Below are 20,917 nucleotides of genomic sequence, written 5' to 3'. Positions count from 1 at the left end.
GTAGTCATATTGTAAAGATTGTAAATTGTACAATTATCTATGGTCTTGTCATTGTATAATAATTTGGAAATAATAAGTAATTATGTGACTGAGAAATAATTTTGTAACGTTTGTCAGCTTGACAATTTTTGAAGAATTATATTTTGAGGTATATGGTGTATATATCGTAGCTAAATTGAACAAACTGTCTTATTGTTTTCAAATTTTTTATTTAAATATATACGATAGTAATAATTGTAACTAGTCATAAGATAGCCAAAGTGAAATTTGCCAAAATTAGCTTTTAATTTTGCTAGTCATAATTTAGTTGTAGTGTTTGTTTTCAAAATAAACAAAAAATCGTCAGCTATTAGTTAGAATAAACATTTGAGTGTTTAAACAGGGACAAGCTATAGCTTTTTATCAAAAAGTTACCAAAGGTGTGAGGGTGTTTTTATTTAGATGTAAAACGGTGATGTTTGCTGCCATATTATTTTAATGATTTCCTCTTCGGCGACTGAAGTAAACTACAATCAGAAATTTATATACATTTTCGGTTTACTTGTACTAGTCGTCATAATTAACGTTCAAAAATCTACTAATTTATTACTTGTAAAATGAGTATTTTGTAAGTTAAATAGTAGTAATTTGTCCATCATTGAGAACTTGACTCAGGTTTGAACTTTCCGTTTTAAAGTCATCCAAGACTGACTTGCCAAATCACAACGAACTGAAATTATATTTGACGCGGAGAGGTGAAAGACATACAAGTTCTCATTTTCTAGGAAAAGTATCAAATACTGATTTTTCGATAATTGTTGACAAACCAGACCTTTTTTTCTGTCAAGATTATCATCTAATCAGGGTATATATTCCAATGTTTTTTATTATAATTCTTGTATCTATTAATTGTTTCATTAAATTGTATATAAAAACCCGTGTTTTATTTCAGTCTCCGTTTCGATGTTTGGTTTTGTGTTATTTAATCCGAATTTGTTTCAGCGGAGCAAAATGGAGGTGCCATTCTTACATACAACGAAATGTTTGAGCCGTCCCTCTCGAACTTACTCTTATGGAAATGTAAAGCTTGCAGTAAAGAAGTGACCAATCGGTGGCACCACTTCCACTCGCATACAGCTCAACGGTCCTTCTGTCCCTACTGTCCAGCCACTTACAGCCGCATTGACACCCTCAGAAGCCACATGAGAACCAAACATAGTTTTCTAATGAAATGTAACAATTTGTAAGTGTGTGTACTATAGCTGTGATGTAAATACTAACGTACTTAACGCTAATGTTTGTCTGCTTTGAAATGACATGTGATCAAATGTGATGTATTTTATTTGAAATTTTATTTATATAATTACGAGAATATAATTATGATGAAACTGGAAATGCGTTTTATTTCCCTTGTTGCGCAAAAAATGAGTTTGAAAAAATTCAAAAGTTTATTAGTTGTGGCTACTCCTACCACCTAACATTAATCAATCAAATTTACATAATTATAGCCATTCATAAAAAAATATAAATTATTTCTCATAGAAAACAGAAGCATAATATACAGGATTAAGTATCACTTTTCCACAATTTAATGGTCTTGTCGTGCTCAAGAGCAGCTGAAGCAATTATATTTTCGGTTGGATGACAAGTCGTACATAATACTACATCTGAAAAAAAAACTATTACACAAAATAACGAGAAATAATGTATTACCTGTGTGTCCTTGCAACTTTTGTACAATTTCCTTTGTTTGCAAATTCCAGATGTAGACCAAATTATCCTCAGACCCGCTAACGATCCATTTGCCACCAGTAACGGAAAAGTTTGCAAAAATACAATATTTTTCATTTTTATGTCCTGAATATGTTTTCAGACATTTGCCTTTTGCATAATCCCAGAGTTTGAGAGTGTTGTCTAAAGTCGCAGCAAGGATGTATTTGCCGTTGGGCGAGAATTTAACAAATGATACTGGGGGGTTATCATCGTCGATTAGTGTCTTTAGACACTGCCCAGACGCTGTGTCCCAAATACGACTAAAACCCCGATTTGATTTACTGATAATTAGTTTTTAAACCTACCAAAGCCCGTCATAGCTGCTACTGACAATAAGAGACCCGTCCCTGTTGAAATGCACCGCACTGACGGGGTCTGAGTGGGCTGGGAGTGTCTTTAGACACTTCCCAGTCCTCACATCCCAAATACGCACAGATTCGTCAAAAGAACCAGAAACGATTAAATTTGATTGGGGGTTAAAGTTACAGCAAAAAACATAATTGCTGTGGCCCTTTAACGTTTTCAAACATTTCCCAGATGATAACTCCCAGATTTTGAGAGTTTTATCATCACTTGCTGATACTAGTAATCTACTATCGCTAGACCACGCCACGTCACTTATTCCTAGCTTATGCCCTGATATTGTTTTCTCAAACTTGCCATCATAGGCGCCCCATATCTTAATTAACTTATCCGCAGCTAAAAATCAAAGTTACGCCTAAAAAACCGTTTAATTTAGAACTTACAAGAACTGGCCAACCACTCCCCATTTGGACTAAATTTAACCGACGACACTGCTTTAGTGTGTCCCGCTAGCGTGAACTTAAGGGTGTAATTGGGTTTCTGCAATACAGTAATTAATTCGCGCCTCTTTAAGGTTATAATTACGCACAACATTACTGCTGGATTTATTAGAACCTCCTGTCGGCGTCAAGGAGTTATTAGTAGCTGGGGCCGGTTGAGCCACATTAGTTGAATGGACAGGGGCTGTGCCCCCTAAAGGCATCATTTTGTGGCAATTCAAGCGGCTGAAACACGTATTAACAACACCATGCAAATGCCATTCCTACGAAGTCGCATACCTTGAAAATTGTAACAAACCACTAACACAATATTGTATTGCGAAAATCCTCTTTTATTGCGTTTTTTGCGATTGTTGTCACAGGTTTCAAAACATTTTCTGCTTTATTCAGCCGCCATCACAAGCGCCAATACAGAACAATGCGCCAACGCCGGTTTGAAAAAAAAAGTCACTAGAACTAGCGCCAAATTTAAAATAAAAACCATTTCATTGGGGAAATATTTATTTTGTTGTGTTTTTCAAATTTACTTTGCCATACACCTCTAATAATCCACTCTTCGCTTTTTTGCGCTTCCGATCAAAGCCTTTTCCTTTAGCTGTTGATTTTCCAAGTGCATTTTTCCCCAACTGTTGAAATTGAGATTTTAATGATTCTTCTTGCTTAAGTTTCGCACGTTCTTCCTTTAATAGTTTGTAGTTTTTATACTTGTTTTTCTTAGGTTTTGCTCCTAAAAAAGTAACACCTGTATACTTAAGACACTTCCAAAATTCAAATTTTATTACAGTCACTTTTTTTAATTTGTGTTGTGTATATGGGATATGTAAAGTAGGGGTTAAGTATTTGTCAAACTGAATGAAATTGAAAGCACACGAACAGCAAAAATATCAAACTATTTATTCTTAAACTAATAAAAATTCGCAATTGCTTATGTGCCTCTTCACATCAAATTTAAACAGTCGCAATTATAAATAATAAAAACTTTACCTAATTTGATAGCCAACTGAATTTTTGCTTCTTCCTTTTTTTCTGGATCAAAACCCGACATTCCAAATTTAACAATTTCGTGTTTCGCTCTTTTTATGTTAAAGTCGTCAGATTTTTCCTCCTGGATTCTCCCATTACTTGTTTCAGTTTTTTCATGTTTTTTCGGTTTATACGATTCAAAAGACACTGACTTAAAATCAGTTAATTTTGTACCTTTTTTGAGAGAACCTCTCGTGGGAATAAAGTCTTCACATATCATTTCTTCACTACTAAAAAGAATTTTAAAACTAATGAAACATTAAAAGAGAGGTTATAAAAAAAATGGGGTTAGAAAACGTACCAGTGGTTCTAAACAGTCTAAACACCTTGCTAAACACTCATGATTGATTATTTTTTTTTAATGATTGATAAGTAAAATATTTGAAAAACTGCGTAAAATAGTTGTGTTCCTGTTTGCGTAGATTTTTTAAAGCCTAAAAATTATAGTATTTCTAAAATAACATGAAAGATGTATGTACAGATGTAGTCGTAATGCAAAAGAAACGACTTTAGGTTTTTAATTACTTTTAGAAAAAGTGAAAATAGTTACAACAAACAGTGTTGTGGATGGAATTTGTATAAACTCTGAAAAAGCGCCACTTTTTGAATAGTTAATGCTCGAGTAGGCCTGCAGAGGGCATTCTGTCAGATTCTAGAATTCGTAATCTCGTTACGTCTACGACCTTTCTCTTCGTCGAATTTTCCAGAACCTCGTGGTTGTGAGTTTTATTCCTGAACACGCGCTTTAGAACCAGTTTTGCTTTGTGCTGCGTCAGTGTGCAAACTTAAAAAAAATCCGCGAGTTGTGATCCCCGTTCCAGAAATATTGATTATTTCTGAGGTAATTTGAAGTTTCCAATGTTCATCAGAAATCCCTAATTTCCTCTTTCTTCCAGAACTACAACCATGGTAAAAGAAACGAAATTCTACGACATCCTTGGCGTTAAGCCAGGCTGCACCCAGGACGATCTTAAGAAAGCCTACCGAAAACTCGCCCTTAAATACCACCCCGATAAGAACCCCAACGAGGGGGAAAAGTTCAAACAAATCTCGCAAGCGTACGAGGTATTGTCCGACCCGGAAAAGAAACGCATTTATGACCAAGGGGGCGAACAGGCCCTTAAAGAGGGCGGCGTTTCGGGTGGTTTCTCCAGCCCCATGGACTTGTTCGATATGTTCTTCGGCGGAGGTGGCTTTGGGGGTGGCAGAGGGCGACGTCGCGAACGTAAAGGCAAAGATGTCATTCATCAACTTAATGTTTCTCTGGAGGAGTTGTACAAAGGAACCGTCCGGAAATTGGCTCTACAGAAAAACGTCATCTGTGATAAGTGCGAAGGCAGGGGTGGGAAGAAGGGGGCTGTGGAGACGTGTCCCACGTGTCGGGGGACCGGCATGCAGGTGCAAATTCAGCAGTTAGGGCCAGGTAAGGAGATAAAGCGGCCATGTCGAGTGGGCTGATAAGGGGTGCAAACGTGGCAAAAAGAAATGACCCAAGAAACACAGTTTTTAATCGAGTCTTTAATAAAAAAAAAGTGGATCTACTTGCTATGAAACAGAGACAGCGTGTTTAAGTATAGTCATTGTCATAATGACTTGTGCTTATAACTTTACATTTTTGCTTAAATTTTTGATTTTTTGTTATTATTTTCATCAATTCCTCCATGACGTTCTGTTTACATATTCATTCTAATAATAGACAGTCAGTAACAGTAACAATAAGGAAAAGCCTATAATTAGATTAATCTTGAAAGTGATAATTTTGATAAAAAAGGAAACTGTAAAATGGAAATATAATTATTTAAAAAAAAATCTGTATTTTGAATTTGTAATGGATTTATACATATTTTAAGAAAAAATATATGGCTATACTAAATAATAAAGGTCATTAGCCTGATGAGACAAAGGAACAAAGAATATGTTACACAAGTTTTTTGCACAACGAAGTCAATTTGCTGTCATTTATACCAATTTATTTTAGTGTTTTTTTTTAAATTTTTGTCAAGTGATTAGTTGATTACGCACTTTCTTTGTTTTGTATGACAAAAGGACAAAGATAACGTTACAATAAAAAAAATTAAACAGGGATTACATCAATATTTAAAAATGCTTTATAACTGAAAACTGGAAAATTAAAATGTTAGCTGTCATAATAATAATAATTAAGCTTTTTTGTAATATTTTGTGATAGTTTTTGGTATAAAGTAAACTATTGACTGAATCTACTTAACCTATTGGTATTTTTTTATTATTTATTCGGAAATGTGTTTATCGTTATTATTCCATGTTACAGAAAATTGTAAATTTTAGATTGTGAGTTTACTGTTATTATGTATAAGATATCGATAACATCAGTCAATCCATTTCAGGAAAAGCTCAGCTATTAAGCTGAAACTGATGTCATTTATAAAACAGGTCGATCAAACGGAATATCTGATTTTGTGTACCATTAAATATTAGTAGCTTTCTTTTTATCAAACTTTCAATCGAATCACGTTGATTTGTGATTGGCTGAAATTTAAAATAGCCAATTTGATAATTGATATAAAGTGAACTGATCAAATATTTGTGGTGAAGGAAAGCACTATAAATAACAGTTATTTGTGTATCTATCAAGGCCGTAATAAGAGTGATTTTTTGGTCTGTTGTTTCGGCCGAGGCTTTGGCCGAGGCTACAATTCAGATGAGGCTAAAAAAGCACTTTTGACAACTTTAGACAACTAAAAACAAAAGCGTCTGTTAAATTAAATATTAAACGACTTTGCGTCTGTTTTGATCCTCTTAAAATGGGTGACAGTTGTGTACAAAAAAGTAAAACTACGGCTGCAAAACGGGCCATAGAATCACCATTTTTATAATGAACGCCCAAAAAGTTAATTTTGATGAATTAGGAGAGTATGTTTTTTTCAGCTTTTATGATATAAACATAATAAAAATGCATTTAATTAATTTTTATCTGGAAAATCTCGAGTTGGAAACTCTAATGTTAGTAAACAACAACTTTATGATTAGTAATTTATTGTGGAAGTGTTATTGCAACACCCACTTTGTTCATTTTATGGATTCATAAAATCCGTAAAATTTCAATTTTGCAATATCATGTCGCTTTAAATTTGCATGTCATTACTGAAAGTCGTTTGATTAGATGAATAAAGCGGCGATAATTTTTAGGCATGATCCAGCAAATCCAGAGCATGTGTTCGGATTGCCGAGGCCAAGGTCAACGCATCAATCCCAAAGACCGTTGTAAGCAATGCCAAGGCAAGAAAGTGACTCGTGAACGCAAAATTCTCGAAGTCCACGTGGACAAGGGCATGGTCGACGGCCAAAAAATCGTTTTTAATGGAGAAGGGGACCAAGAACCGGAACTGGAACCTGGCGATATTATAATCGTACTGGAAGAAAAAGAACATCCAGTTTTTCGACGATCTGGTTTGGATCTCATAATTCGCATCGAATTGCAGTTGGTAGAGTCGCTTTGCGGATTCCAAAAAGTAATCAGGACTTTGGACGAGCGCGATTTGGTTATCACATCGCTTCCGGGCGAGGTCACGAAACACGGGGATGTTAAGTGTATCATGAACGAGGGAATGCCGCAGTATAAGAATCCGTTTGAGAAAGGACGTCTTATCGTACAGTTTTTGGTACAGTTTCCGGATAAGTTGCCACCAGAGGTGATACCGGCGCTGGAAAATGCGTTGCCGCCACGGCCTGAAATCATGATCCCAGATCAGGCAGAAGAGTGTATTTTGTTGCCGTTTGATGTGGATAAGCAAGATTCGAGGAGGAGGCAGAATAGGAATGTTTATGATGAAGATGACGAGATGCATGGGCCGGGACAACGGGTCCAATGTGCGGCTAATTAATTTTCGAGTATTACTAAGGGACTTTGATATAGACATCTTGATAGCATAGACGAAATTGTGTTAGTAGCCAATTTTAATAAGTAATTGTAATTATTTAAACATAATATAGGGACAGCAGCTGGTTCCGTTCTGAATGTATGATGTGGCTTTATGTAATTGTTTACGGTCTTCTAAATACTTGTAAAATTGATCAGTTTTTCATGGTATTTATTTTTTTATTTGAGGCGTCTTACCACGATATTTTGAATAAATGTTTCTTTATGTTTAATGAGTTGTTTTGCTACCTTTTACAAAATATTCTACAAAGTACAGGAAAAAAATTTTCATGATTCTTAATATTTCCTGATAAACGCGATTTTAAAGTAGAACTCTACTTTATCGGTAAGACTGTTTTTAATGGTTAAGCATAGATGGTGCAACTTTTTTTAATTGTACAAGGCCATCTGAATCAAAAAGCTGCCCTTATATATATAAGGATAAGCGTAGCTTTTTGATTCAGATGGCCTTGTAATTGTAATAGTAAATTTTTAAATTATAAATAAATATAAACTATGGCTATAAATTTCTTTGAGATAAAACAAATAATAATTTTCAAATTGTACAATTTGTTTTTTTTACATAGTTGTGAAGTTTTCAAATTTACTGCAAAACATTATCAGTGGCATTTATCGAATTCGATTGCCATTAATGTTTAATTTTTTAGGGACAATTTACCAAAAAGTGTCAAATAAGATTTCTGACTGAAAATATATTTTTTAAACAATTTGCAACTGTGATCATTAAAGTAAATAGAAGTGATCATTACTTTTATATATTGTTACGTATTGGTATGAGGATAGCAAAATTTGATGTTTATTGTTTTTTGTGCAAATTTTTATATTGGGCACTTAAAATGGGGTAAAATGCCATAAAATCTGTTCAAATTTAAATGGTAGAGTATTGTTTTAGTTACGCAGGCGCATGTGAGTCCATAATGGATCTCACCGCAAAGATTTCTGGGAGTGTGAGATGGTTTCCATTTTCAGTGTCGAGTTTTATTACGCGGCGCATAACATTAGCGCGAATAAATCCCAATAAAATAGGTGTTGTAAGTTGTTAAAACCGCGTTTTGTCTTCGCCTTCCACTTCTAGTAGCTGAAAATGCCCAAACTGAAATTATTTCAGCCGAATGGAACGTAATTTGTTGGAAGCAGGTGTTGGGTTAACCACGGTGAAATTAAAACGCAGAATATCCTCCTCAAATCGATGTTTTAAGAGATTGTAATGGTAATTATCGCTGGTCGTCGCTATTCTCAGTACACAGAGACGAGATGCAGGTAAATAATCTATCGTCCGGGTGTTATTTACAGCTGTCATAGTAGTGGCTTTAAATTTTATAGCCTGTTGTAAAGCTATGATCTCCATCGTTTCACTTTCCCTCGTCCTAAATGCGTGAAAATTTTTCAGCGGGGGCTAGCAGGGGGCTCGACGCGAGCGCCGTTATGCTGTCACGATGGCAGGAAAGCCTGAGCTGTCGCCCGCCCCCGGCGTCCAGAATGTGGTAGTGTACGTGTCGAACGACAACTTCGCCCAAGCGTACGCCGTCGGGGGGCAAAATGCGCCCCAGTACGGCCCCCCGAAGCCCTATCCCGAGAAGCGGCCCGACTACCCCGAGGGCTACTTCGTCTCCAACGGGTACGGATACGAGGAGCGCCCGGCCAAGGAGTGCGACTACGATCCGGCCTATGTGACGGTCATGGGGGCCGAGGGGCCCCCGCAGAGTGTGCGGTGTGATTCAGTGCGGAGCGAAACGGCTGAGTCGAGCTGCAGCAGCTTGAGCTCGGCCGACGAGGGGATGGTGGTAGTACAGAACAATCAACCAGAGATGGTGGTGTATGATCCCAGTGTTAGTGTCAGACCCGGTGTCGTGTTCGTGGGGGCCGGCGTCCAACACCACCCCAATGTCGCCGCCGCCACCGCCGTTCCCGCCGCGCAACAGCCTTCCATCACAGTGCCCTACGGCTGGAAGAGGATCCTCAACAACGGATCCATCATGTACATAAGGTAAACACAACAATAAACAAACAAATACAGGGTGTTAGATAAATAAACCAACCCGCAATAACATAACAAGGGCTCCCGAGATAACCAACGAGGAGCTCATTTACAAAAAAAGTTTCCACACAGATTTTTTTTATGCACATACAATATTGATATTGGTGGTAGGACGTAGATGTTTAGATAGTTATTTATTATACAAGACGATAAAGAAATTGTTTATCTACGAGTGAAAAGGTTAAGTTTACGAGTGACGAAGTCACGAGTGGACTTTTTTCACGACGATCTTTATCGTCGTGTATAATATTTCGTTTTATTTTGTACGCACCTACCTACCAGAATTTATTGAATATAAACAGTAGATAAAAATTACTTTATTTCACTAGACCATAAAAGACTACTTATTCTACTAAAATTAGTTGACAAAAGCACTCTTTAACATTGAGTACAAAATAAAATAATTAACTCCCTAAATTTTGGCATTTTTCTAAAAAAAAAAAAAAAAAAAGTGTGTATCTAAATTCAAATTGCCTATTATTATTTAATTTTTATTTTGTCTTGTGAATTTTATTTTATATTAAAATATCTGCAGGTGCGCCAAAACTCGCTCCCCAGAGATAAGGTAAGATATCAGGGACATGGAAAAAATGTTAAAAAAATTCTATCTATAAAAATTTGGAAGTTATGACAGTTTAAATTTTGCACTTTGACTCTATTTCTGTTGGAAATAGTTATTTATTCGACGAGTTTGAGTGTAAATCGGACTCTTTATTTGACCGAGTGGTTTACCATCCACGAGGTGGAATAAAGCGTCCGATTTACACTCAAACGAGTGGAATACAACATTTTATTCTTCGAATTAGAGTCAACAAGGCTTAAACTTGCTTTAAATCTGCTAAAAATAATTTGACGTTTTGTATTGAGAAATGCCAAACAGTTGTCAAAACTTCCTTACACGGGAGAAAAACCGTAAATTTTGACAGTGTCGGAGAATAAATATTTTTTTTTGCTACCCGCTATTATAAAAAAAAATAAAAGAGCAAACAAGGAAGCTTTGTTTAAAATTTTTTTGACAGATAGAATTTTTCCGTATTTCTGGTTTCTTATCTTTAGGGGGCGCCCCCTAAAAAAATCGCATTTTTGGCGATTGTTCGACACCCCCTCCCCTCATGGTGAGACGTGAGATTTGGCTCGATCCTCTCCTCCGTCCCCAAATCTCACGTGAGATTTTTCAAATTGTTGGTTTTTAGTGTAAATGCGTTGGATTCATTCTAAAAAAACTGCTTAATATACTAAGGTTTAACCATATTTTAATGAAGAGACATGTTTTGTTTAATTTAACCCAATTTTCTCGTAATTTTACACTGTTTTAGCGTAGACCCCCCCTTTCCTTAATCTGAGACTGAGTGAAATTTGATTCGACGTCGCATCCCCCTAAACACCTTACGTAATTAATAATGGATGCCTCCTTATTTGAAATTTTTGTCTAGGGCGCGAGTTCTGACACATCCTGTATATTGTTATTGTTTTGATTTCTTATTTTATTGTCTTCTTTATTGATTTTCAATTTATTTAAAAAAATTGTTAAAACATGTATTCACAAAAGACACTTTTATTTCGTTATGTTTAATAAATTAATAATTAAAAAGCCTAAAAATAAACCAATAACACACTGAAGATAAAGAAAGTGATTTTTTTATAGAAATTCATCCATATAATTATCAGTTAATTATCAATAAATTACTAAAAATAGGTTGATATCTGACTTTGTTTGACGAATGATAGCTTACCACAAAATAACTGCCTGAAAATTGTAAATAAATTTACTAAAGAAATTCCTACTTAGTGCTCTCATCACCCAAATTGCCCAAAATTTGTTTTCGAAAACCACAGAAACGCCTTATTGTCATTGCCTTTTAATTCGTGGTTATTTAGTCGATTAATCGAAGGAAAATGACTAAAAATGTGACATCGATTGGTCATCACTTTTAAAAATTAATTCGAATGTATTACAATTTACAGTTGGAAGCTTTCTAATTTGTTTTATTACTCTTTCATCTCTTTAATCTCGACTTTCACTTTGAGATATAACATTAATTGTCTTATTAGCTGTGTGCATAATAATCACGAGATAATATTTACTGAAATTGTTTTAAGTCATAAATTTTAAATTACATAATCTTGTTATTTCCTTGTACAACGAACAGATAAATTAATTTTTAAATAGTCGTCGTTTTTGTGCTGATTCGTCTCGATTTGATTGCGTTACAAGGTCATGTGCGCTACTTTTACTTATAATTAGCTTCGGAGTATTCATTAGGCGACTAAATACAGATTAAACATTTTATTCATGAAGTTATAAATGTTCGTTGACGTTACTAGAATGAAAATAACATACAATAAATAATTTTGGACACTCCTTTGATTCCTATCATGTAATTTTGTAATATCTATCAAGTGTTGCCAACCGAAAATACAAATCGATTTTATTGATTCTTAATAAAGTGCGAATGTAATCATTAAATCTTGCTGGTTGGCAGTGACGAAACGGGTTGGCTGTCATCAATTATTGAAAAATAATGTTCTGGTTGGCCATGACGGACAAGTTTACTGATCGATTTACATGTTTTGTTACGAGTTGAATATACGAGGTGTCAAAAAAACACATTGTTTATTGGTTTATTGACTGGCTACAGCGTATTTAAAAACTTGCGGTGGTTAGCCTTTGACAGTCGCCAATCTGATCTTTTTTAAATGTCAAATTATTTGTTGTTTTTCTTGACAACTGACTTTCATGACAGGCTTGATTTTCTTTGTGGTTATACATACTAGGTAAATTAAAGTATGGAACTAAACGTTTTTTGCTTAAACTATTAATTTTTTTGATTTTGTTCTGCAAAATTTTTGTTTTTCTTGCAAAAATTTTTTTTGTTAGTTGCACTTCTGAGAAAAAAAACTCATAACTAAAAAACACACAAAACACACATTTTTTTAGTTTAATTATTATTATTATTTTCTGAAAGCAAAAAACCCGCTTGGTTCCATACTTTTTGTTCAAGTTGTATATCAGATTTGAGTGGTTGTGTTCCAAACAAAATTTTCATAACCGCAATGATAACAAATGTCAAAAGTAACATTTACGAGACAAACAAGTTGGAAACTGTGCCATACTCGCGATCGTAAATTATTTTTACTGCTTGTTCATGAAGATTTAATTTCGCTCGGGGGTAAAGTAAAGTCACCCTCGTCCAATTAAAAATAATTAAAAATCCGTCGATTATGAATTTTTCTTTAATAAAAGACGATAACTGAAAGTAACAGCTCGAGCAGAGATTAATCATTTTTTACCCTGACATTTGTAAAAAAGCTTCTAGGATGGTCGTTTTTTGTGTGTTTCCGCCCCACGTTCGTGTCCTCGATTTCGGTAATCTTTTCTTTCTTTCTTCTACCCACTCTTTTGTCCCATAGCTGGTCATAAATCCGTCATCCGTTCCGAAGTCAGTTTCACAAATCCGAACAAAATTTACAGCACCCCATTATCCTGTGTACAAAGTAATTATGAGCATAACAATGCTCTTGAAAGGAAGTCGAGGGTCCGTCTGCCTGCCGAATATCGACCTGTCTTTTATTATCTTTGATGAACGACCGAGAGTGCCGTAAAAGTCGAGGCATCTGTTTGCGGCTTTGCGTTATTAGGTCACATTGTATAGAAAAAAATTACATTGAAGATTTAGCGTTTCAACTAAAACTAATCGCCTAATTACTCAGCTTTCATCATGTCGTGGGTGATTGGCAAGTCGGAAGTGTCGCCAAAGTTCCGGCCGGATTATGCGGGTCGGAATTTAATTCCAAAGGCCTTAACGTCATTACCTTCGGACCGGCGACGACGACTAGGACGTTTTCATTCGGCGGTAAATGTGTCAAGGGAAGGGACTTCAATTAGGGAACGGCGATGACGGGTTATTTTATTGATTGGAGGATTGCGTTGTTTTTGTCGGAAAAATCGTAAGAATTTTGACGTTGAAGTGAGAGGGAGGGGAAAAGTGCGTGTCGAATGGACTCGTCACGAATTTTTCCCCAATTCTCGATTTAATGTATTCATTAGAAGAAAAAAGAAAAGGCGATAAAAAGGTGAGAGGGTAATGCACCACGCGAAGGAAGGAAGTGCGAGGGAGATTTGATGTATTGGGTGAACAGAAATTGCTGCATAATGTAATATGGGGGGAATGAAAATGTTATTGTTTCAGGAGATTTATTTTCATTTTTTGATTTTGTCGCATTTGATTTCAGGATTTAAAAGAACAAGACTGTAAAACTGTTTTAAATTAATTAACTCACTTATTCTCCAGGATTGTTCTTTTTACTGATTGCTTATGATGTATTGTTGAGAAAATTGTGGCTGAGACACCCTGTACATTTTGGGAAATCAAAGTGGGAAATTGAGACTCGGATCTAGCTCTCTTCAAAACATCATTTTTTGTCAGGATGTAATTCCGGTTTGTGTTTTTTTTGTTGGGATACGGTAGCACCCTTTTTGTTTTTTTTTTTTTTTTGCTTTATAGGGGTTTCTGGTTGATGTAAATCATCCGAATTTATATTGTAGGCCATTCAAAGCCGCAAAAAGTCCTTCTGAAATTTTATTACTCGAGTTAGGGCGCTAAAAGTGGAGTTAGCGGTTGCACCCATCGTAAACGAAAGAAAGGAAGCGGTTGGTGATTTTATCAAAAATTTTATTAAGTTTTGTTGTTGTCGCAAAGCAAATTCATATTTCATCTGTTATTTGATTTTGAGTCCAAATGAGACAAGTGGATTTGATGAAAGATTGAAACAGTTTGTCTTTTGTCGCAATAATAAAGAGCGACCCCTGTTGCTAAATTTGATATAGGTTGACCGTTGAATAAACGACGTGATGGAAGCTGCGGTGAACACGTGATACGAATTGAATCAACTTATTCAAGATCATGTTCCAATAAACCGGTAAGTAAAGTAGGGTGGACTATTTTAAATGGTCAGTAATTTTGATGGGCGAAAGTGGACAAACTAGCCTCGATGAGGCCATGAATAAAACATTTTCAACACATCAACCGACTACATAATAATTAGCAGTAACAGAATTCAAGATGTACGATATAATTTTATTAAATGTCGGTGAAAAATAAACTAGTTTGTATTGACTTCGACCTCATCACCGAGGTCTACTATTGTCTACCTACGTTTGTAAGTTAACTGGCAGGCAATAAATAGGAAGTTTCAACTGGCTAAGACGGTAATAACACAAAATGTACCCTCACGTCGGATCAATAACGACACGAATCGTGCGTTAGGAAAAATGGAGGCATAAACCACGATTAGCGTAGATGGGAACAGGTAGATAAGAGTGACTCATATCCAACATCTACGATAGATGAGGTCATATGTACCAATAATGCAATACAATAATCACAGATCAGATGCCAGGAAACGAGCTTTACAACCAACAATCATGTTAATGGTTGCTTATTAACCCATTTCAATTTTTTTATGATTATAAGTTAACGATTTATATGCAACCAATTATACATCGTGACATTTGCGTAAGAAAAATCGTTTGACATTTCGTTGACATTCAGCTGGATTGAATCTAAAAATGACGAAAATTATCGCTATTGGAATTTCCGTTTTTGTTGGAAAAAATGTCAAGTGTTCGCATCACAGCATCATCGCAAAAAGATGTTGGTTGCATGTGCACATTCATTTCTTTGAATTAATTACACATCGTGCAGTCTGACATATCAGCTTCATAATATCTGGAGAGGTGCTCGGTCTCGAATGCGAACAAAAAGGAGAAAATAAAACCGGCTTGTACGACTCTTATTTATAGGAGACGTTTAACCGAATAAGGGAAGACCGGCGGTGAGTCTGTCGTGAATTCTTCGAGAGACTCTCGCCTTGGCCGCGAGAACTGGTCCCAACACTCGCCTCACTGGTAGCGCTTCTGTCTCTTATTTCTTTGGCGAGGAGGCTTTTTAAAGGTCGCTTTTCCCGCCAACTTTTGCTGGGAAAAATCAATTTTCCATGGTTTTCGATTTCATTTCAGAACATTGCATAAGAACCTTGTTGCAAATAAAAGAAATATGTAATAGAAAAACTGTTTTTGATTCTGAAGCCGGCTCTTGTTTTCAGTTATCTAATAATATTTCGAATCATAATAAAGGTAACTCAAATACTTTTTCATGTTACCAGAAAACATTAAAAAACGCCTGAAAACTCAAAATTGTATATTAATAAAAATGAATCTCATCAAGAAGCATATTTTCACGCAATTTAAAATTTCCCATGTTGGATTTTTTTGATTTTTTGTAAACTAGCATGGATCATAAAAGTAATCTCAAAAATAAAAATTTGCCGTCGAATGCAGCCTAATTGAGACAAGGTTTGTAGCATTTATCGGGTATGGTTTAGGGCAATAAATCATGGCGTTATGAATGGATGGGGGTGAGCATTGCTCACAGTTGACAATGATACAATACAGACAAAGCCTCAGGCGAGCGCTAGTTAAATTTAATGATTTAATTCGGTGGCTTTCATTGCTCATCCTGTCGTCTTTCGTTTCGTCGCCAAATCGCGCAGTAATATCGTTTCAAAACTGTTAAATATTCACGAGTTCGCTTGTGAAACGTCGATTTATAATTTAAAACGACGTAAACTTATTTACGACATTTAATATTCTCCCGTCTGAGCTTTTGAAATATTATGTAACTGCTTTGCCAGGTAAAGGAAACGATTTCCCCTATCTCGGCCCCCTCATGACTCATTTACCGACGAATGAAATTTTAATATTTCCTTTTAGAATGTTCCAACTAACGCACAGTCGGATTCTGGCAAAAACATTGTGTGTTTATTTCGCATCGACAGTCGCAAATTCACTTTTTGTACGGTCGCTCGCAATGAAATTTTACGACGTCGTTAATTAGAGAAAATTTTATTGGCCGATCCAGTGTCGGAACAAAAACCGAAATGAAGAACTCGACACTGAAATATATAGGCGTTTGTGTATTGTAAAGTAGGCGGATTCGAATCACATTCTTGTATCTATTATCATCATGGTGGACTATAAATCTGTTTGTGTCTAAACGCACCTGTTGTCTCGTATTGTATCCTCAACATTAACACTTTGCTAACTGACAAACACTGAAAAAGTCTGTGGGATTGTTTTCCACTTTTTTCTACATCGAACATCTGGTCGGAATGTCTGCCAGATTAAAGCAAAAAAAAATTACTCGAATTATTTTAGAGCTATTTGAAAGTTGACTCAATTCTCGTAAATAGCGCTTGTGTACAACATTCGCGAGATAAAACTTCCTAAACGTGTTTATTTAATTTACTAACAGCTTTGGGAAGTTTTGATCGAGTTGCCAACTTGCGCGAGGGTTAAAACTAACACCAGAAAAATTTAATGAAACTTGATGAAGAAATTATTTGAATTGTAATGCTTCCAACTAGGTGCACGCAGAGGTGATTCCCCTTGAACGTATAATAATAGATTAGCTTTCTGCGGATGAGAAACGATGATATATTATTGTAAATTGCATCGTTTAAGTCGGGAAGGTCATAGACTAAGTAATGATAGCCCCCATCGCCGGTGAAATAACCAATTACATGAGTGTCCGAAAAAGATTCTTGTAAAACAAAGAGAAGGTGAAAACGATGCAGTTGCATGCGAAACAATGCAAAAAGAATGTTAAATGGTCATCGGTTGAGTGGAAGCGAATGCGAGCAAAAACGAAACAAGGGAATGGTTAATATCGACGAAGATAATTATTCTTTAGACGTTAATTGGTACTTGGAACACAAGAGTGTTTTTTTTATTGAAGTACAGTTATAATATTGAATGGGTTTCGATTTTGTGTTGCCTTATTGAACAAAAACACTGATTTAACCACTGCAAATGGTAAACTAGTTGTCGTCAATAAGTGGCTCATAAAATACTTTCGGATTCCCATTTTCCGATTTACATACAACGTATACCTTTTGCGTTTAGACTGTATTAAATGAGTGTGGTAGTTAATGGTTTCTCGGATTCAATTATAATAATTCAGACTCAAGCAGATAAGATAGGTTTGTGGCATGTCACAAAATTAAATTTGTAATTTTTGTTTTTGTGATCCGATTTTAATGAAATTTGGTTGTGTTGGGAGTGAATTTTTGAAAAAAATCAGGATCTAGATTATCTTCTCTGGAATAATGGTCGACCGCCTAACAAAACCAGGACGCAGAGTAATGAAGTCTGATACAGATTATCTGTGTAATCGGGGCCCCCAGCGCGACGCTAATGAATTAATTTCGTGCGCTGCGAGGAAACAAGGCACCGCTTTGTCATCCCATTTTAATCTTGTTTAATTGTCTTTTAATCTAGCGTCGGAGTTAGGCGACAATCCCATTAATGATTTGCATCATTACTATTCATTTCGCACATGAGGTCGGTCGTGGGGACTAATCGCTCGTTAAAAATTACCAACTGGAACTATCATCAATTCGATTTCGAGAAAAATCTACTTTACGATTTTTTAATTGAAAAACCCACACTTGTCAGCTGTGATTGATTGCGCGGATTTGTTAAACCAACCTTGAATTTTTTTAAACGAGTTTTGTGACACAAAAGGCCCAAGAGAATTTCAAATACGTGACCATTTAAAGAAACATTAAATCTGTTTATGACGTCCAACGATTAGGATACAAGGGTGTCATAAAATACAAACATACTACCGGAAAAAAGTTTACTACTTGATAGAGTGAAGAAATATTTACATAAACACCTGTCAGTAACCTCAACAAGATAACCTTCAAGGATACAGATTTTTAGTTTCTATGATAATTAGTGCGCATTTGTTTACTTTAGAAAAATTCTTTTCGAAATATTTACACGACTAGAATAATTATCTGGTTGTGTACAAATTTCATTTTATATAATTTTAAAACACGTCATTGTTTGCCTTACGAGAATAGAAACGTCAATAAATGCGCACTTTGTGTTCGAGATATGTAACCGCAGATTTTTTTCAGAACGGTGGGTTTAGCCAGAAACCTTGGAAACATTAATTGACCGCAAATCATCTTGAATGTCGAAAGATTAATAAAAATTTGCGGTTGACGAGCCAACAGAAACTATTTTTGTAGCTTTTTATAGCACATACAGCCTGCACTAGCTGTGATTTCGAGACAAATAATTTCAATATTTTCAATCAGACTTTGGTTACTTATTTTTGATACATCCTGTATAACATATATAGCTTTTTTGATCGATATATATTTTTTTCACGTCACTACTAAGTGTAATTCAGAAAGCATAAGATATATTTCAGTAAACGTTAATTTTATTGTAATTCAGATTAGTCAATTGTATTTCCGAAAGTGTTAATTGTAATTCAGTTTGTCATTTGTGATTGAGAATTAGTCAATTGTAATTCAGAATTCGTCATTTTTATTTAAAAATTACATTATCAAAACCTCTTTGAAAATAAAATATCTTATTTATTTTGTACAATACCAAGTTTATGTAATTCTTTAATTTTGAAAATAAAATAATTCGTGTTTATGAGTAAATTTCATTTTAAGATAACAGTAAGTTACTAATCTGAATTATAATTGATATTTTCTGGATTACATGTGTCATGAAATTGAATTTAGGTAGGTATTGCTTTGAATTACATGTAATGGTTTCTGAATTACAATTAATACTTTTTAAAATATAATTGACTAATCTGAATTCAAATTTAAGCTTTCTGAAATTAAATTAACGACATAATCTGAATTACATCTCATGGTTTCTGAAACTTATTTTACTCTTCTGAATTACAATTAACACTTTCTGAAAGACAATTGACTAATCTGAATTACATGTGATGGTTTCTGAATTACACTTGAAAAATGTGTAGTTGGTGGTATATTACAATAAAGGTTTTGATTGAGCAATCTTGGCTGAGTGTATCCGTGCAAAAACGCGTAAAAATGCGGTTCTAGCTCGTTCGTTTTAAAACCGCAAAGTTTAGCTTAAGCGATCATAAACCCGTTTAATGTTAACATAACCAGATAGATAACACTCCTTTTAGTTTTTTGTTTGTCTAGGCGTCAAAGCAAACGGCTAATTACCAGTATGAGTAGCAATAAAACAAAATCGTTCCGTTTTGTATATTGAACAAACACGACCTAGGAGTATGTTTGGATAAAAGGAGCTGCACAATGTGTCCATGCATATTCATAAACTACTCAGCTGCAATCTGTGAGACTCTTCAAGTCCTGTTTTCATGACTGGATGATCCGTCTAGCGCAGCTTATTAATTTGCATGTGACTGTATTAAAGCTGACTCGGAATCGATTTCATTGTGGGCATAATTGAAACGATTAAATTTTTGCGATTTGCATAAGATTTACTGGAAAAATTGTTTGGAGTCTGTGTAGAAATCTCGTCTGAACATCTGCTCCGAATTGAATAGCCCTTCATTCCTCTGGAGCGCTCTTGGCAACTTGTACCTTTTATTCTATTGTTTCGTTTGTGTGACGCTCGAACAAGTATTTCACTTAACTTGTGTTACAATAAAAACATTTTTAAATAGGTGGTAGAAAAAATAACATATGATGCTCGGGACTGATTCGAGTTGTATAGTCGTAATTAAGCGAAATGAGAAGCCGAGATATTATCTAGTGTTACTGAATTGTGAATAGTAAGGTTGTAAATCATGTAAGTTACTGTGTGGTTGTTCTCTAGTCTAGTCTCGAGTTTCGATCTTTATCGTATCAAACGACCGTACATTGGAACTATTTGGTTCATTAACCGAGATGTAAAGGTGTTGTCTTTGATTCCGTACTTTGTTAAATGGGAAACCATAAACGTGTTCATTGCTTTCCATTAACTCGACATTAAAACACTGTCAAAGCTATTTTAACTTTTCACCATTATTTTTAGAAATAAATCCAAGTGTTTTTTTTTTGTTTCAGCCCAAGTAACACAGCTTTAAGTTCTCCGGAACAAGTCAAAGACTATCTTCTCACGTCGGGCACTTGCAAGTGTGGATTAGAATGTCATTTTAAATATGACAACACCTTTAATTTCGATCCTAAGGTAAGTGAAACAATGCAACAAGTTTTTTCAAGTTTGTCGAAAAGTCGTTGCAATTTTGACAAGAGTCTCGACACTTGTCGAGAAAATGCGATGCGGTAAAGATAAGGGTATTTGCAGCAAACATCATTCCAACGTCTAGATACAAAGGTAATCGTTTTTAGCGAAACGGGGCGAACAACCTTACTAGGAGATGCACAAAGAGACGGGTAAGAGGTGGATGGTCGACGCTGGTATCGATCGCGAGTTGGACCGCGCGTCTAAACGCGTCTGATGGAAATCCTACGCCGATAGAAAGCATAATTTATCGACCGAGATTTGAAAAATTGGGGCAATTTATTGCC

The 20,917-nt window shown here is 35.3% G+C and overlaps 4 protein-coding genes across 5 annotated transcripts in view; 2 read left to right on the top strand and 2 right to left on the bottom strand.

Annotated features, from left to right (window-relative positions):
* Positions 1-1,408: 1,408 nt before the first annotated feature.
* On the bottom strand, positions 1,409-2,977 carry LOC123008033 (WD repeat-containing protein 5). Its single transcript, XM_044403604.1, has 6 exons — positions 2,835-2,977; positions 2,645-2,780; positions 2,499-2,595; positions 2,058-2,451; positions 1,693-2,012; positions 1,409-1,646 (listed from the first exon to the last, which is right to left on the bottom strand). The coding sequence occupies exons 2-6, from the start codon at positions 2,759-2,761 to the stop codon at positions 1,546-1,548; spliced, it is 1,029 nt and encodes a 342-aa protein (XP_044259539.1). The 5' UTR covers positions 2,762-2,780; positions 2,835-2,977; the 3' UTR covers positions 1,409-1,545.
* Positions 2,978-3,038: 61 nt separating this feature from the next.
* Positions 3,039-3,884, bottom strand: LOC123008035 (uncharacterized protein C1orf131). The gene is made up of 2 exons (XM_044403605.1): positions 3,540-3,884; positions 3,039-3,282 (listed from the first exon to the last, which is right to left on the bottom strand). The coding sequence occupies exons 1-2, from the start codon at positions 3,796-3,798 to the stop codon at positions 3,056-3,058; spliced, it is 486 nt and encodes a 161-aa protein (XP_044259540.1). The 5' UTR covers positions 3,799-3,884; the 3' UTR covers positions 3,039-3,055.
* Positions 3,885-4,223: 339 nt separating this feature from the next.
* LOC123008031 (dnaJ homolog subfamily A member 1) lies at positions 4,224-7,709 on the top strand. The gene is made up of 3 exons (XM_044403601.1): positions 4,224-4,419; positions 4,475-5,001; positions 6,747-7,709. The coding sequence occupies exons 2-3, from the start codon at positions 4,485-4,487 to the stop codon at positions 7,439-7,441; spliced, it is 1,212 nt and encodes a 403-aa protein (XP_044259536.1). The 5' UTR covers positions 4,224-4,419; positions 4,475-4,484; the 3' UTR covers positions 7,442-7,709.
* Positions 7,710-8,423: 714 nt separating this feature from the next.
* The window catches only part of LOC123007129 (methyl-CpG-binding domain protein 5), a 30,595-nt gene continuing 18,101 nt past the window's right edge, over positions 8,424-20,917 (top strand). The window contains exons 1-3 of one of the 2 annotated variants that reach the window (XM_044402200.1): positions 8,424-8,757; positions 8,888-9,484; positions 20,453-20,576. In XM_044402200.1, coding sequence (XP_044258135.1) covers positions 8,934-9,484; positions 20,453-20,576 — 675 coding nt within the window. In that variant the 5' untranslated portion in view covers positions 8,424-8,757; positions 8,888-8,933. The remainder of the gene's footprint in view (positions 8,758-8,887; positions 9,485-20,452; positions 20,577-20,917) is intronic. The other variant, XM_044402199.1, reaches the window with a different exon arrangement.

The sequence above is a fragment of the Tribolium madens genome, unplaced genomic scaffold (assembly GCF_015345945.1).
Source record: "Tribolium madens isolate multiple individuals breed KSU strain unplaced genomic scaffold, Tmad_KSU_1.1 Scaffold_3;HRSCAF=73;Tcas5.2_LG2, whole genome shotgun sequence".
In the NCBI taxonomy this organism is placed as follows: domain Eukaryota; kingdom Metazoa; phylum Arthropoda; class Insecta; order Coleoptera; family Tenebrionidae; genus Tribolium; species Tribolium madens.
Note: the sequence above shows the minus strand (reverse complement) of the source record. Positions and strands in the feature narration are given on the sequence as shown.